The following is a 15,740-nucleotide window of genomic DNA, read 5'->3' as shown; positions in this document are numbered from 1 at the left end:
CAATAATGGAGAAGAGAGTGGAAACAAAATAAACCACATGTCTGCAGATAGATAGATTATTAACACTGACAGGCCAGTGTGGACTATTATGATGAAACTGCTCTTGGTGCCATCCTTTTTTTTTTATGTTAGAGTACTGACACCTGTGCATAAAAGACCAGCAGCCTTATCAGAATTAGATATTAAATCAATATAGGTCTTGGAAAATGTAGACTGTCCGGGTGTGATCTCAGCCAGGAGGGGAGCAGGCACTTCACTGTGATGATACAAGGGTGCCAACTTTGTTTTGATGCCAATCTGAGTGGAAGGTTGTGCAGATTGAAGCATTTACAACGCGTTGTTCCACCAGAGGTGAGCTGCGAAGAGCAGGCAGGCAGCAATTCATTTCCTGAAAACATCCCCGTTTCCTCTCTTTAGCAAGGATCAATAACATCCTTCCACAGCATCACTGTGTGTGTGTGTGTGTGTGTGTGTGTGTGTGTGTGTGTGTGTGTGTGTGTGTGTGTGTGTGTGTGTGCGTGTGTGTGTGTGTGTGTGTGTGTGTGTGTGTGTGTGTGTGTGTGGCCATAAGAGAGCGGTTGCGTGTTTCATCACTGGAATAACAGTTGCACTGGCCCTCAAATTCTCACCACTTCCTGGAGGAAAATAAATAAATAAATAAATAAAATCGAGCTTTGCTTGAGCAGAGGGACACTTGTTTAAAGTCAGAAGCACACGCACACACACACACACACACACACACACACACACATTCCCACACCGACAGTTACAGTAGCTGCGCTGCCTCATATAAAAACATTTTCCCTTTTTAACACGTTTATGAACTTTCCCAAAAATCTACAAGGATAAGTTTAATTTGACTAAATAACACCGCTGATACAAAAAGTGAGAAATTACTCTGTATACTCTTCATTTAATCATCTACTGAGAAATCCAAATCATGTGATGTGCAGAAACTGTTAAATTTCCTCCAGCGCCAGTTTTTTTTTCCAACATAAGGGTTTTCTGCTTTTTTTATGTTAAAGTCAAATAAACATTTAGATGAAGATCTTACTCTTTAAAAATCCCCTTTTACTAAACTCTAAAGACCAAGTTATCATAAAAAAGAAATTAAATATAATCATCAGTTTTTAAAGAAAAGAAAATAAAATCCTTATAGCAGCAGTAATCTGAATTGTGTGAGGAAGTCATTGTTCTAATCTGGTAAATCTTCATGCTCTGGTTATATATTTTCTTTAAAGTCTTTGCATTTCATAAGGCTTTTTTATTTTATTTTAATCTATTATTTGTTTGTTTACATCGTTTAAAATAGATCCTCGTGTTTGCTCCAAATTAACAAGCAAATATGGGTTAAAAAAATAAAATCAGGCAGACTGAAACAGCAAAAAAAAAAATTTCAGTCAAATAAAAGATAAACTTTGAGGCATGATGATCACAAAGTGGAAGAAATCAGTTGAATCGCCTTATGATTAATTCACCACAACATTACTGGAGCCTGTGGATCCGGCCACAGTGGGAATAAAGAAAATTACAAAAAAAAAAAAACAGTGAGAGGAAGCATCAAACCACTGCTCCTTTTCATGCACCAGAAGAGGAGAAAGAACCAGCTAAGTCAGGGGTGGGTGTGTGTCGCCTTATATCTGTGTTGTCCCCGCCTCGTATGTGACAGCTTGCAGCCGTGATGGGACCCCATGGGAGCGGGGAGCGGATTCACTAACCTGCCGGTGTCTGTGAGGCCGACGCGCGCCTCCAATCTGGTGGTCACATGGGGTGGAAGGAGAAGGAGGTGTGTGTGAGTGTGTGAGTGTGTGGTGGTGATGGCGAGGGGTGTCGAAGATAATGCGAAGGGGGTTAGTTTGTTAGATTATTAGGGGCTGTCGAGGCCGTCGCGCGGGGCAAACTGTTGTGCAAGATGGAGCTAAAAGTGCGCACAATGGGTTTTCACGCGTATTAAAGGGGAAAGTGCGCACAATGGTGCCTTAAAGTTGTTTTTTGTTATTTGGCCAGGCGACTGGGACCATCGTGCACAATTACCCTGAACTGTTAGTAATTATGTTGGGAGGGGGGTGGCTTTATTTCCAGTATTTCTTCTGTGTTCTTTTTAAAAAGTGCATCACAATAACAGGATGGATACAGAGAAAATGTTCAAGGTGAACAAAAAAAGAGTAAAACTCTTGAGCCACGAGAAATAAAAAGTGGGGTGTGAACAAGCTGAAATTGGCAGAAATAATGGCTAAAAAACCCCCCAAAAAGAAATAAAAAGAAAAAGAAAATGTTGCTTAAATAGAACAGCCCACACACAAAAAAATATTTACAGGCAAATCAAAAATATTATTTTTTAGAATAGGCTAAACAATAACAATAATAATAACTTTAACGTTAATTATTTTGTCATTTTTCATTCTTTCATTCAAAAAATCTAAAAAGCATTTTACTCTGTAAGCAACGTTAAACGGGACAGTCCTATAGAGGAATAAATATAAATAAAAGTCAAATGACTGAAGATACTGAAGTCTGAATCATGGGGGGGGGTCTGTATGGCAGGGGGCTTTGGAAGTGGCACACACACGCGGGGAAAAAAAAGGGAACCGAGAAGAAAAACACCTAGCCGCTCCACATAATAACCCCATTAGAAGCCTCATCAATGATGTAATGAAAGCAAACAGTGTGAAAATTGCCTGTAAACAGTTGGATCTGAGTCTCCTGATGAATTCAGTGTCTCTTTTATCAAAGTGAGGATGAGCCAGGGAGAAGGGGGGAGGATGGTGGGAGGTGGGAGGGAGGGAGGCAGAGTTAGTGGGCGTGTAGGGAGGTCCACTTCCAGCTCCCCTCAGCCAATGAGGGCTTGTCACAGGGGACTCACGTGGACGAGGCGCTCTTAAAACCTAGCTCCTGACTTTTCCTCAAGTTCAATTTTTTGGGATTCCCTCCCACCCCAATCACACCTCGTCCCTTTACTTGCCAGTTGTGACTATTTAACCCAGTTTACCTCTCCTCTTGTTTTTTGTCTCCCCTCCTTCCTCTTCTTCTTCTTCTGCCGCGCGCGCTTCGCCTCGTCCCGCTTCTTCCGGCTCGCCAGCCTCTTGGACACTTCTCTCTCTCTCGCAAATTCGTGGTGTTTCGCTGTTTTTTCTCAAAAGGAATGCCAACAGTTTCCCACTCGACGGGCTGCTCTGAACGCCACCCTCCGCCTGTAGCTGTCCATGGTGCTGAAACGCATTTTGCCGAAGACTCTCACGCGCTGCTGCTACCTCTGCTACGTTTCCAGACATATTAAGAATTTCGGGGTCTTTTCCTCCTCTGCAGGTGAGATCATAACGGCAGAAACAGGCTCATCTTCCCGGTGAGGCTTCTGAAGTCCACGCAGACGGAGTTTGCACCTGCCCGAAGCCGAAAGAAACGACTGTGACTCCAGCGGCTGCATTGATTGCATCTTTTCAGACTTGCCAAAAACAAGAAAATCGGATGAATGGACGCTTGTTTTAGCTGAGCTTAGCCTGGAAATATTTGATCTAAGGGAGCTGGAAGTAGTGGGTGGGAAATCTTAAATTGTAGCGTCTCCACAAACATTGACGTTGGAGCTGGAGGGGGGCCATTTCACCTCTTCCGGATCAACTTTGCCTAAAACAGCCCCTTTCCTCCTAAAAGAATAAAACTTAACCCGATACCAAATGGTCATTTGAGGAGGCCTCTTAAAAACAATGGAGGCGTCCGCCAATGGGTCCAGTTTTGGCATCGACTCGCTGCTGTCCCACAGGCCTGGAAGTCCGGTGTCCAAAGGGGACAGCCTGGTGGGGGAGTGCCGCTCGCCTCTGGAGTTCAGCCCGAGATCAGACGTGGAGAGCGGCTGCTCGTCGCCTCCGTCGCCGAGGAGGGAGTGCGTGGAGGAGGTGGCCCAGAGGCAAGGTCACGGCTTGGCTCTGCCGCCGCACCTCCAGCACGCGCAGATCTCTGCCGGGTCGCAGCAGAGGACCGTGACCTCTTCGTTCCTCATCAGAGACATTCTCGCGGACTGTAAGCCTCTGGCTGCCTGCGCTCCTTATTCCAGCAATGGACAGCCGACTCAGGAGGCGGGGAGGCTGGCCTCCAAGATAGCGGACGACTTTATGGAGAAAATCCACAGCAACTCATCGTCAGACAGCGAATATAAAGGTAAGGATGCAAAATGTTCCTCCTGCTCGGACAGAAAAGGGGCTCAGTTTGAACTAATTTGGCCTTCCGGTGTTGTACAAGACATTTGGCTCATAGAGGAAAAAAAACAAAAAATATAAATATATATATTTGTGATTATTTTGAGGAAAACATTAGAATACTTGTGCGAGAAGGCGTTTCTTCCTATATTCTTCGTGTAAATGTATTTACGCAAATTTTAATTCCTACATTTTGCGTGTTACAGCTCATCTGGTCATTCTTTTTTTCATTTTTAAAATTCAATTTGCCCAAAATTGACTAAATAATCATCAATTTAAAAAAAATAAAATGAAAAAATGACAGGGTCGTGGTCCAGCGCAGAAAAATATAGACGAAATAACAATTTTAATGAAAGCCATAAAACGCTAATCTTAAAGAAAAATAACAGAAAAATACACCTGATGGTGCTAAATTTATTTTTCAATATTATGAAGTTTAGAATCAAATAAAAAAAATAATAATAAAAAATTTAAAAAAGCCACTTTAGTGTGAGAAAACAAACAGCCGGGTTCAATAACAGCAAGCTCATCTGAAACCACCAGCAACCGAAAACCTGGGCCCGACCCTGTGCTGCTGCACCCTGCCATTGGTCCCGGGACGGTGGCGGGTTAAAGTGCTCATTGTTATTAAGTTATTACGTGATGCACCGTGATCAGTCCGCTTCAGGCTCTGCATTCACAGAATATCCTGAAAGCATCTGCCGGTGTCAGACAGGAGCGAGTGGAGGAGATGACATGGGTCGCCTGCACATAAATGCCATCAAGGGCCTCTCTGTTTCCAATCTTGTCAGCCATAACACACATGTCACCTCCATTGACAGTTTAATGAAGCGGAGCCTGGAAAGAAGACGGCCGCTGCACGCTGGGACACATAAAACCAAACCCCACGTGATGCATCAGGGAATGTTATACTTCCTCTCCATTATTCTTATGGTCGTTTCTAACATGTTATTACTTTGCTCTGAACCGTCGACTTACAAATCCAGTTCCTCTTATTAGCTATTGATAGGGCCCGACGGGCGTGCATTGCATGTGTCCGCGCGGTCGCGTGCGGTGCAAAGAGAAAGCTCATCGACGCGCTGATTGATTGAGGAAGCCGCGGGGGGGCCCACAGAGCTCCTGAACCCATCTCAACTGTGATTTCCCACGAACCCGCCGCCCGGAATGCATCACGGATTTGATGCAATTTGTCCCCGGCACTAATCAGATTTGTACCCGCGCGCGCGCGTCAGCCCGGCTCTTGATTTCCACTCATTTCCACGCTCCTGTGAAGTTTCTCCGTCGCGGTTGAAAGGCGAGTCCTTCCCTTGTGGCTCAATTAGGCGGATTATTGTGCTTCTTGAGACGACTCAACTATTCAAGATCTCTCTCCCTCTCTCACTCCTACTCGTCTTTCTTTTCATCCCTCTCCTCTCTTTCTTTATTTTTTTTCTTCTTCCCAGAGAATTGACTATAAGTAGCCCATCTCAGCGCTCTCCCTGACACGACTCCACGCAGAAAAAAGAACAAAGGTTACGGCTCTGCTGACAGGCAGAAAAAAAAAAGAATCATCACATTGGAAGGCAGAATAGTGGAAGAGCTTTTCATAACAATTTGAGGCCAAATCAAACAGTCCTATAGCCCACAGCCTATAGACACTGTGTTCAGCACCGTTATTTTACACTCCACCGCTGAAACGAAAGGCATCTCAGGATGTCTAAAAGCAGCAAACTGGTGAAACTTGAAATCTTTATATATTGTTTAGAAATAAACTCTCTGAACCACTTCCGCCTAACCCCCCCTCCCCCCTGCATAAAATTCAAATCTGAAACTAAATGAGCGCATCACACTTAAAAGATTTACAGGTCTGCCTTGGGGTTTTAGTTGACCACAAGCCTGTTATCTTACACCCAGAATGAGCTTTTTAAGCCGCGCAGCGCAAAGTTTCAAAGAAATGTTCGAAATCCAGTTTTGAAGAATCAGATTTTATTTCACGTTTTATTTATTTTTTAAATTCTATTTTTTAATGAAGCTGTTTAAAATGAACGGCGGGCTTCTGTTTTGGTTCACTGGTCTTTGTAAATCGCAGCAGCAGGTTTATGTCGGACTTCCTTTGCTGTTTGCGCGTAAAGATGCTGCTGGGTTCCATTATAGGCTACAGTATCAGAGGCCTTGGTTCTGCATGGTTTAACACTTCTTCTTCTTCTTCTTCTTCTTCTTCTTCTCCTCCTCGCGGCAGTGAAAGAAGAAGGCGACAGGGAGATCTCCAGCAGCAGAGACAGCTCTCAGGTCCGGCTGAAGAAGCCCAGGAAGGCCCGGACGGCCTTCACGGACCACCAGCTGGCGCAGCTGGAGCGCAGCTTCGAGCGTCAGAAGTACCTGAGCGTCCAGGACCGCATGGAGCTGGCGGCGTCCCTCAACCTCACCGACACGCAGGTCAAGACCTGGTACCAGAACCGGAGGTAAGACCGCTGCTGGTGTTTTTTTTTCTTCCTTGGGTGTTCAGGAGGAGGATGATCTGGTTTCTCACTGCTGGGTCCTGACCCAGGAACGATAGGCTATGTTTTCCTTTCACCATCACCCAAAGATGGCAGGAGGTCACAGAGGACTGCAACTAATCTTCTAATTTTCCTTTCGATTAGAAGATTCACTGTTAAAATTAAACTTTGATATTTTTTTTCCACCATTTGACCACCTGCAAATGATTCAGTCCCACTTTATGGGAGTTGGAGAGAACGTTTGTTCACCTTTGAAAAGGTGGAACCTCTTGAAATGACTTTCTGACTCATTTCAGCACCGACTTTTTATTTGAACTAACTTATAGGAACAGGTGCTTAGTGACAGCTGCTCGGTTTGTAGCATGCAGATTTTATTTAGCCTAATTCCATTTAATTTGATTTAGCTCTCACAAAAAATAAATAAAAGAACATATAAAAAAAGCAGGATTTTTCCTTCCGCCAGTATTTGTTGAAGGGCTGGCTTGCCTGTCACTTCTTTATTTCTTCAGTTTTTTCATCATCTTCACGCAGCAACATTACTTTGTGAGGATCGCGTGTAATTAAATGACATGACCCTGCAAATAGCTGCGAACCAAATGGTCGTCTTCCAGTAAATAAACAAGCCCTGCCGGCCACAGTGGGGAAAAAAAAAACATTTATTTATTTGCCTGCTGTTCTGAGCTGAATTACACAAATAAATATATTTCTTTTTTTAACAAAAAAAAAACCACTATTTGAGTTTGAGTAGCTAATGAATAATGTATAGTTGCATGTGTGCATATTAATAATTCAAAGAAACTACTATATCGACTCAATTATCTTTATTATGAATTATTCACCTGCGTGGAGTGCATCTAAAAGGCATGTTTGGGTGTGAACACAAGTGGCAGGCTGGAGATTTAGGTGATTTTAAAAAGGAAGGAAGGAAGGAAGGAAGGAAGGAAGGAAGGAAGGAAGGAAGGAAGGAAGGAAGGAAGGAAGGAAGGAAGGAAGGGGCGAAAAAAGAAGAAGAACATCCCCGACTTCTAATTGGATCCCAGGTTAACAGATGGGATATATTTTGGTTTGTCAAACACACTCACCGCGAGCATTTAAAGATACACATCTGCTAACGAAGACTAAAACACGGTCTGCTGTGTTTTTTTTCTTTTAGGACAAAGTGGAAGAGGCAGACTGCGGTCGGGCTCGAGCTCCTGGCGGAAGCTGGAAACTACTCCGCCCTGCAGAGGATGTTCCCCTCCCCGTATTTCTACCCGCAGAGCCTGGTGTCCAACCTGGACCCCGGGGCGGCCCTATACCTGTACAGAGGCCCCTCGGCGCCCCCGCCGGCCCTACAGAGACCCCTGGTCCCACGGATCCTGCTGCACGGCCTGCAGGGGGGCAGCGAGCCGCCGCCTCCTCTGCCCCCCATGTCCGGCGTGCTGTCCCGGCCAACTCAGCAGCGGTGAGCCGCTCGCTGCTGATGTGTTTTTAAAAAATTTTTTTTGATTTCCTTCCTTTTTCTTCAGGCAGTTTAAATAAACGAAACAAGTCAAAGACAGAAAGAGCTAACAAAACAAAACAAAACAGACGAAGAAGAGGAAAAAATCCTAAACATCTCGGCTTTTATATGATGAAAACGGGCCGACGTGGATGTGAAAGGAGCTCTGTGACTGACACCCAAATGAGACTCGCAAAGACTATGGACTATTTTTTTGTTTCTTCTTCCTTTTGACTGTCTTTGGGGCACAGGAGCATTATTTATAAGTTATTTATTTTTCGATATGAATCAAAGCATCTAAATTATTATTTATTTAAACCCAGTTTCAGTATTCAGCTCCCAACAGGAGCACTTTGACCTCCACCTCAAGCCAATCGGACCTTCTATTGGCATTATTATTATTATTATTATTATTATTGTAATATGTGGGAGTTGATGCACAGCCCACATCATTCACGGTAACGAACACGCTTCCATGTAATTTGAACCAGATGTATTTACAACATCCAAAGGAACAATGTTTTTTTTTTTTTTTCATTTTGTAAAACTGTCATTTTTTCATTTTGTGTGCGTGTGCGTGCGCGTGTGTGTGTCCAGCTGAAGACGACCAGCTGTCACCAACCTGTAAATAAGAATATTTTGCCTTTGACCCTGCAGAGGCTGGCTTTTGTTTCGTCGGTGCGTCTTTTTCAGATCCAGTTTAACGGAACAGGTTCAGTTTTAGCCCCCCCCCCGAAAAAAAAGTCGAGTCGGAGTAAAAACAAAATGAATGAATGAAAAATTACATTTTAAAATAAAAAAAAAATGCATTTATTGTCTGAGAATGGACGGACTTCCTTGCGTGGACCCCCGGAGAGAAAAGAATCTATATAAAGTCATTTTTTCTTCTTCTTGCAGTCCTGGTTTGAGCCGAGTAAAACGACAAGTGAGTTATATCTAAAGGAACAGTTTTCCCACCACAGAAGGGAACGAGATCCCCCGAAGTGATGGTTTCATTTTTTTTCTTTTCTTTTTCAATAAACAAACGGATCGGACCCAGGTCCTCGCGCAGGTGGAACCGCCTGTTGATTTGTTGTATTTGAGCAGACGTTGTGCATTCCTTCTGTTATTTCATATCAAGCTGTGATGACTCTTAATTGTTCTACTCTCCCTTGGTGAAAATGTATATTGCAGATATCAAAACTTGTGGAGTGTTTTTCGTATATTTCCCCGGGATCGTTTCTCTCTTTTTTTTTAAATTTATTTATTTTTTATTTGAACTACTTTTAGTTTCCTCCTCTGGCTTATCCTCAAATCCAACCCCCCACCCCCCCAAAAAAATTTGCGAAGTCCTTTTTTTCTCCCCTTTCTTCTTCTTTTCCCCCCTTTCCTTGGGCGAAGTTCACAGCAAAAGTTGGACAGAAAAAAAAGAGGGGGGGTGGGGGTTGATGTAAAAGAGAATTACTTTTATAAATGTGGAAATAAAAGTCTTTCATTTAATCACGTGGCTGCCTCGGGTGTATGTGTGTGTGAAAGGGAAATGCCACGCGGGGATGTGGTCAGGTGGAGTCAACACGTGGACGCTGACTGTTCCAAAAAAAAAAAAAAGGGATAAAGATGCAGACATATGAGACAGTGATGCAGCCAACAGGAACAGGAAAACGTTCAGGTGGCTGAGATTTGTGTAACAAGTAAATTTAACCACAAGTTGGAAAAGAAATCTGGGGTCACGGTAAAGACTCAAAAAAAGTTGGATGGTAAAGTCTCCCTTTGACCACGTGTTTTTAACCCTTAACCCTCACCATTAAAAACCTAATCGCTAGGTATGTTCTATTAGGCTTGAATTTCTTATTTTTTCCTCCTTTATTTCCTCCTTTAAAAGGCGTGCAACGTTTTTTGAGCCTTTAAAATATAGTATTTTTTTTTTTGTCCCTCTCTAGAGCACCCCTGGCAGTTTCACGCCAGGCCCACCGGACGCTTAAACCAAAGTGATTGGTCTCAAATTGTGGAAAATGTAACAGTCTGACAGTTTGAAATAAAAACCTCTCCATAACCGAATCAAGAATACAAATCAGAAGCAGATTAAGTTGGGAGTATCTGCAGTTTTTTTTTCTATTTGATGTCATCATGAGCAAGCAGAGGATGAGGAGCTGCATGCCTTCAGATAATAAGCAGAGTCTCCATTAAAAGAAAGCGCGTTTGAGGGAATTTGAGCGTGTCTGTCACACTAATTTCTTCCTCCCCTGTTTGGTTTAGTGTCGTTGACACAATTTATTTAATGCTGCAGATGACGTGCAGAGGAGGAAAACCGTTAATAAGTCACGAGCGGAGCGCGGTGTTTTAACATCTTTTTTTTTCTTCTTCTTAACCTTTTCAAAAGGAGGAGCAGACAGAGACACATCTGGACCGATGTTAACGCGATTTCGCTGTTAATTACAACAATATTTCCAGTCATCATGGTGCTTATTAGATGTAATCTCTTCCTTTTTGTCTCTCTATGAGCACAGATTTGATTGCAGAGCACACAGCGGAGATGGTTGGATTGGAAATGACAGAAGTCAGAGAGCCCCTCTCACACACACCTCTTTATCTCTTCTCCACAAACACACACATGTAAAAGTCTAAGATCAATTCCAGCTGATGTCTTTCGAGAAGGGCCAACAATAACAGAAGGATGTCCTGTCCAAAATGGAGCCCCTGTCCCCCTGCTGCCCCCTCCCTCCCTCCTTCCCTTCCTCCCTCCTTCCCTCCTTCCCTCCTTCCCTCCTTCCCTCCCTCACCATTGCCACTCTCCTAAATGAACAGCACCAACTCCAACTCGTTTTCCATAAACAATGCAGGAGATGAAATATTAATGTCATGTGCGCAATTGTTTAAGTGCCTTAAATGATCCCCATTTGGAAATTGATTGTTTCCATCCTTCTCTTCCTTGAGGGTGCTGGATGCGCGCTCCTCTGCCAAACGGCTCCAACAGCTGGTGACCGGGCTGGAGCTGACTGCAAACCGCGGATCAGCGTGGGGACAGCTGGTCAGCGGCTCCACCAGTCCGGCCCCCCCAACTCCCCCACCCCATCCTCCATACACATTTCTCCCATACACCAGCCTCGTTCTCCCCACTCCCACGTCTGCGTGGACCCAAATGATTCGTCCGCGGCGCGTTAGGGGTTAAAGGAGTTCAGGCTGACGGACAAGACTTGGCGTGTAGGATGTTAACGATTAGACAAAAGACTTTAATAGCTTTTAATTGAAAGTCGATAATGGGTTTGATAGCCAGCTCCCCCTGCTGTCACCCGCGCATGGCACCTGTTACCCCCCCTCCCCCTCTTCCTCTTTGGGGGCTGACCATGCCGTGAAATATCAGACTGACGGACTGATAATCTCGCGCTTTTATGATGCGTAAAATTGCATTAAAAATACAGCTTGCGAGCCGGCCAGGCTTTTGGTGACTGGGAGTGTGATGTAAAGAGATGGGGAGGATACAAATGAATTCCCAACTTGCCAAAAGATCATTAAAGTCCCATCATGAGGATCCGTGACCGATTCAGATAACGAAGTTGTTGTTGTTTTTTTTTAATCATAGGAAGAGTTATACTTGCAAAGTGCGCTGCTGATTGTACGAGGAAAAGCCCCAGTGAGTCTTTTTTTTCTCTTCTCTTTTCTTTGCATGTGAAAGGGTGGTGGTAAATCCTCCAGCTCTCAGCGTGGATTGTCCCCGGCTCAGGGTTAATGAAGTGCGGATGGAGTCTCGTTGGGATCCCGACACACACACACACACACACACACACACACACACTGAGAAAAAAGAAAGAAAGAAAGGCTTACAACGAGGATCAGTGACTCTTCTTAATCCAATGGACTCCTAATAATGATAATAATTCAAAGAGGGGAAAAAAACACGAACAATAACCTTTTGATGAAATTAAGAAAGAATCAAAGTGCGATTTGCATTGTTTTCGTGGTGCGAAAGCTTTTATATTTCCTTTTATTTATTTCAGCGGACCAATGAGGCACATCTGCTGCTCGCTTTAGGATTGTTCCAGTGCACGTTTTTGAAAAATCCGCCGGGGAGAATAAAAAATAGATCAATTAAAAATGTTCAAGGAAAACATGGCCTATTTTGCCGTAATTTTCCCCAACAATACGCGAACAGACCTAATTGTTCGGTTTCGTGCGCGTAAGCGAAATGGGCATTAATGTGGGCTATTATATCTGCTCTTAAGTCAGATGAGAAAGAACACCATTTATTCCCACATGCCTAAAGCTTCTGTATCCCACATGTGTCGTGCATTTTAGGGATTTTAGGGATTTTCATTTTTGGGACAACCTTTGAGTTTGGGTTTCAAAACAAAGCTTTGCCAAGATCCTCACGTGTAACACTCCAAACAAAGTGTTTGACTTCAGTTCACAAATAAAGAAGTTCACATTTTTTCCCCTTCATATTATTTCATCAAAGGCTTTTTTTTTTTTTTTTTTTTTAAAACAAGAAATAAGACAAGAAAATAAAACTGATCTAAAAAGAATCAGTAATCCATGTCTTTCTGCTGCATTCAGTGGAAAAAGAAGAGAGGAGAACAAATCTTATGTTTCAAAAATGTTCATTTTTTCATACTAAAATCTAAGCTGAAAATGCTGCACATTTATCTCCCAGGTAAAGAGCAAAAATAAAAGAGAAAAAAAGAGGTCAATGTTCAAATGAATCCGACTCAGTGATGAACAGAATCGTTTATCCGGTGTGATAAATTAGCAAGTGTGAAAGGGGAGTGTGAAAGAGTGAAAAGAAGAGATTCATTTTTTTTGCCTGGAGATACAGGGGGGCGCAAGGAAGAATAAAAGCTTCGTGGAGTGGAGGGGACATAACCCCGCTAATCATTTCCCCAATATAACGCGGGAGAACTACAAACTTGGGTCAGGGGTGCTGGGATTGACATCCCAATCTCGGCAAATAATGAAAGCTTTCCTCTCGGATCACAAGAAGGGTTAGGGAGGAAGACTGGAGAGAAGAGGGAGAGAGCTGGGGATAGACACGGGGGAGGAAAAGAGGTGGGGTTGCTTCCTCACAACCAAACGCAACTGACTTTTAAAACCTCTGATTGTTATATGTAGTATGTAGCCTGCATGTCTTCCAAAAACAATAAAACTGTCTCAATGTGCTCATTTCCAGCTGTACATTTTCCTTACCTCAGATGTTATACTGAATCAGCCAATACAGACCTACAGCTGGCTCTCATCATCAACGTATATGCTAACTAATGCTGCATTAAATATAAGTTGCACTCCCACATCAGTGACTTGGTGGATGAAGGTGAACATTTACTCAAACGGTTCCATTATAAACCGGGTTTCCAGTCACTGGCGAAGCAGATCCGAAGCTATAAAAAGCTGCAAAAAAGAAATTAGAATCAGAAATGTTTCCATTGACTGGTGTGAAATGAATAAACTTGGCTGCATAAATGTTTCCAGATGGCGTTGGTTATAGGCTATGTTGCTTGTGGTTGTAATTCAGTAGAAGAAGCAGTTGCCCTTACTGGAAACTAACCGTGAGGAGGAAAACAACAACTGGTGGACATCCCATGGCAAGAATATTGAGAGAGTTATTCCTGACAAATTTAAACTTCAGGAATATCTTAGATATCAGATCACAGCTGGGAAGACTCAGTCATGTGAGTTTATATAAGAGCAAAAACAGCTGATGAGTCATCTTTTTAATCTCTGCCAGGTCAGATGCAATTTACAAAAGTTGTTTCTGTACCCCTTATGTGCATCGTGTCTATTTCAAGATAGGCAAACACCACCTCATTTCCATGGTTTCCATAGTCACACCTTCCAAATGTGACTCAAAGTGTCATCAGGTCATCTTTTTCTGCTATTTCCATTGACGTGTAAGTTCCACCAGATGCACGGAGCAATGTGCGAGCTTCTGAACAAACCAAACAGCAATAATGGAGATGGACTTCATAAGCAAGTAAAAAACTACAGCTTTGTCCTTTTGCTGTTGTCCAAGTTCGTTAAAATGGACCTTGTTGTTGTTGACTTTTCCAGTTTCAACTGAAGAGCATCAAACCCTCTCTGGCCTTTTTCACAGATCAGTGCCTTCCCTGACAAAGAAACTATTTAGCTTATAAAACCTAGCAAAACCTCGCATTCTAGCAAACAAGCCAACATAAGGGCTAAGTAGTTGGTTTTTGTTTTTTCCCTCTTCCTGATACTGTTGCGTCCTTTGTTGCAAAAAAAGACTGTGGTTTCAGAGAATCCAGTGAAATTTGGATTTGGTTCCAAAAAAATAACAAAACTGCATTCAAAGAGTGACTGACAGAGGTGGGAAGAGTCCTGAAAATAAGTACTCAAGTACAAGTACTGTTACATTGCTTAAATTGTACTCAATTACAAGTAAAAGTACTAGTGTTAAAAAATACTTAAGTAAAAGTACTCTAGTACTAGACTACAATTCACACAGGCTCATCAGAACTGGACATTAGAAGATTTGAAAAATGTTGCCTGTTCTGATGAGTCTGATTTCAGTTGCAGTCGAATTAGTGGCGGAACGGAAAATTTCCGCTTTCCGCTGACGCGTCAATTTCCGCTAAACAGACCGGTAATTAAGAGTACTGAAAATTTGTACTCAAATTTACACGAAGTACTCTTCTCAAAAAGTACTCAGAGTATTAATTACTTTTTCACCAATGGATGTTTTATTGCATCATCAGTAGTAGACATTTGATTGGATTCACCTGTATGAAATATCCACCCCTGCCGACCCCTGGTCTTGTGCTATATGTCAGCAGAGAGCTGGGAACCTGAATATTAATTTGAGATGCAGCTCAGCACTGTGCACCAGGTTTTCTAACCAAAAACAGCTCACCTTAAACAGTGAAATTACTGCAATGATATGACTATTATGAGGCCAGAGTGTAAACAGATGGCACACACATGAACACATTCGCTTCACTGACTCCACCCGTTAGCTCGCTCCGTCTTATTATCAGGCTGACCAATGGCAGCTTTGCAGACTTATCTCAGCCAAATTAATAACCTTAACACATGAAAAATAAGAAAACAATATCATACAAGTATAGTTGTGAGTTTAGACGTTGAAGTCTTGTAAAGTGATATCACCGTGGAGCTCAAACAGAGTTTCACTGCATCTGGATGCTGTCTCCTCAGTCCATCTCTGCTCCGCTGTGCAGGTGTGTTTCCTCCAGAAACCTGAGCTGCTGCAGCAGCGGAGTTGGCCTTTCCTTACATTATGTTTTAGATTAATTGGCCTGGGTGCTATCTGACGGCCAATAAGGATTTACATTGGAGAAAATGTCCAAATATCAATTATTCATGTATGAGTAAAATTACACACTTGAAAAAAATACTCATAAAAGTACAAGTACCCAAAAATCTACTTAATGACAGTAACGTGAGTATTTGTAATTCGTTACTTCCACCCCTGGTGACTGATACCTTATGATCATGTCAGGTGAAACGTCACAGCTCAACAGCAGAAACACCTCCGATTAAGTTCCGAAACAACTTTAGAGGCGATGACAGTGGACAAAAACCACTCACGTTATTCTAAACCAGAAAGGTACTTGTAGGAACTGTAGTTTTTCTCAGATGAAAGTAAGT

General features: G+C 42.8%; 1 protein-coding gene across 1 annotated transcript; it reads left to right on the top strand.

The window, feature by feature from the left end:
* The first annotated feature begins 2,920 nt into the window (after positions 1-2,920).
* Positions 2,921-9,546, top strand: barhl1b (BarH-like homeobox 1b). The gene is made up of 3 exons (XM_075455589.1): positions 2,921-4,152; positions 6,409-6,631; positions 7,821-9,546. The coding sequence occupies exons 1-3, from the start codon at positions 3,702-3,704 to the stop codon at positions 8,113-8,115; spliced, it is 969 nt and encodes a 322-aa protein (XP_075311704.1). The 5' UTR covers positions 2,921-3,701; the 3' UTR covers positions 8,116-9,546.
* Positions 9,547-15,740: the final 6,194 nt, after the last annotated feature.

This window comes from Odontesthes bonariensis, chromosome 22 (genome assembly GCF_027942865.1).
Source record: "Odontesthes bonariensis isolate fOdoBon6 chromosome 22, fOdoBon6.hap1, whole genome shotgun sequence".
Classification (NCBI taxonomy): Eukaryota; Metazoa; Chordata; class Actinopteri; order Atheriniformes; family Atherinopsidae; genus Odontesthes; species Odontesthes bonariensis.
The sequence above is the reverse complement of the archived record's forward strand: the minus strand, read 5'-3'. Positions and strand labels throughout refer to the sequence as shown.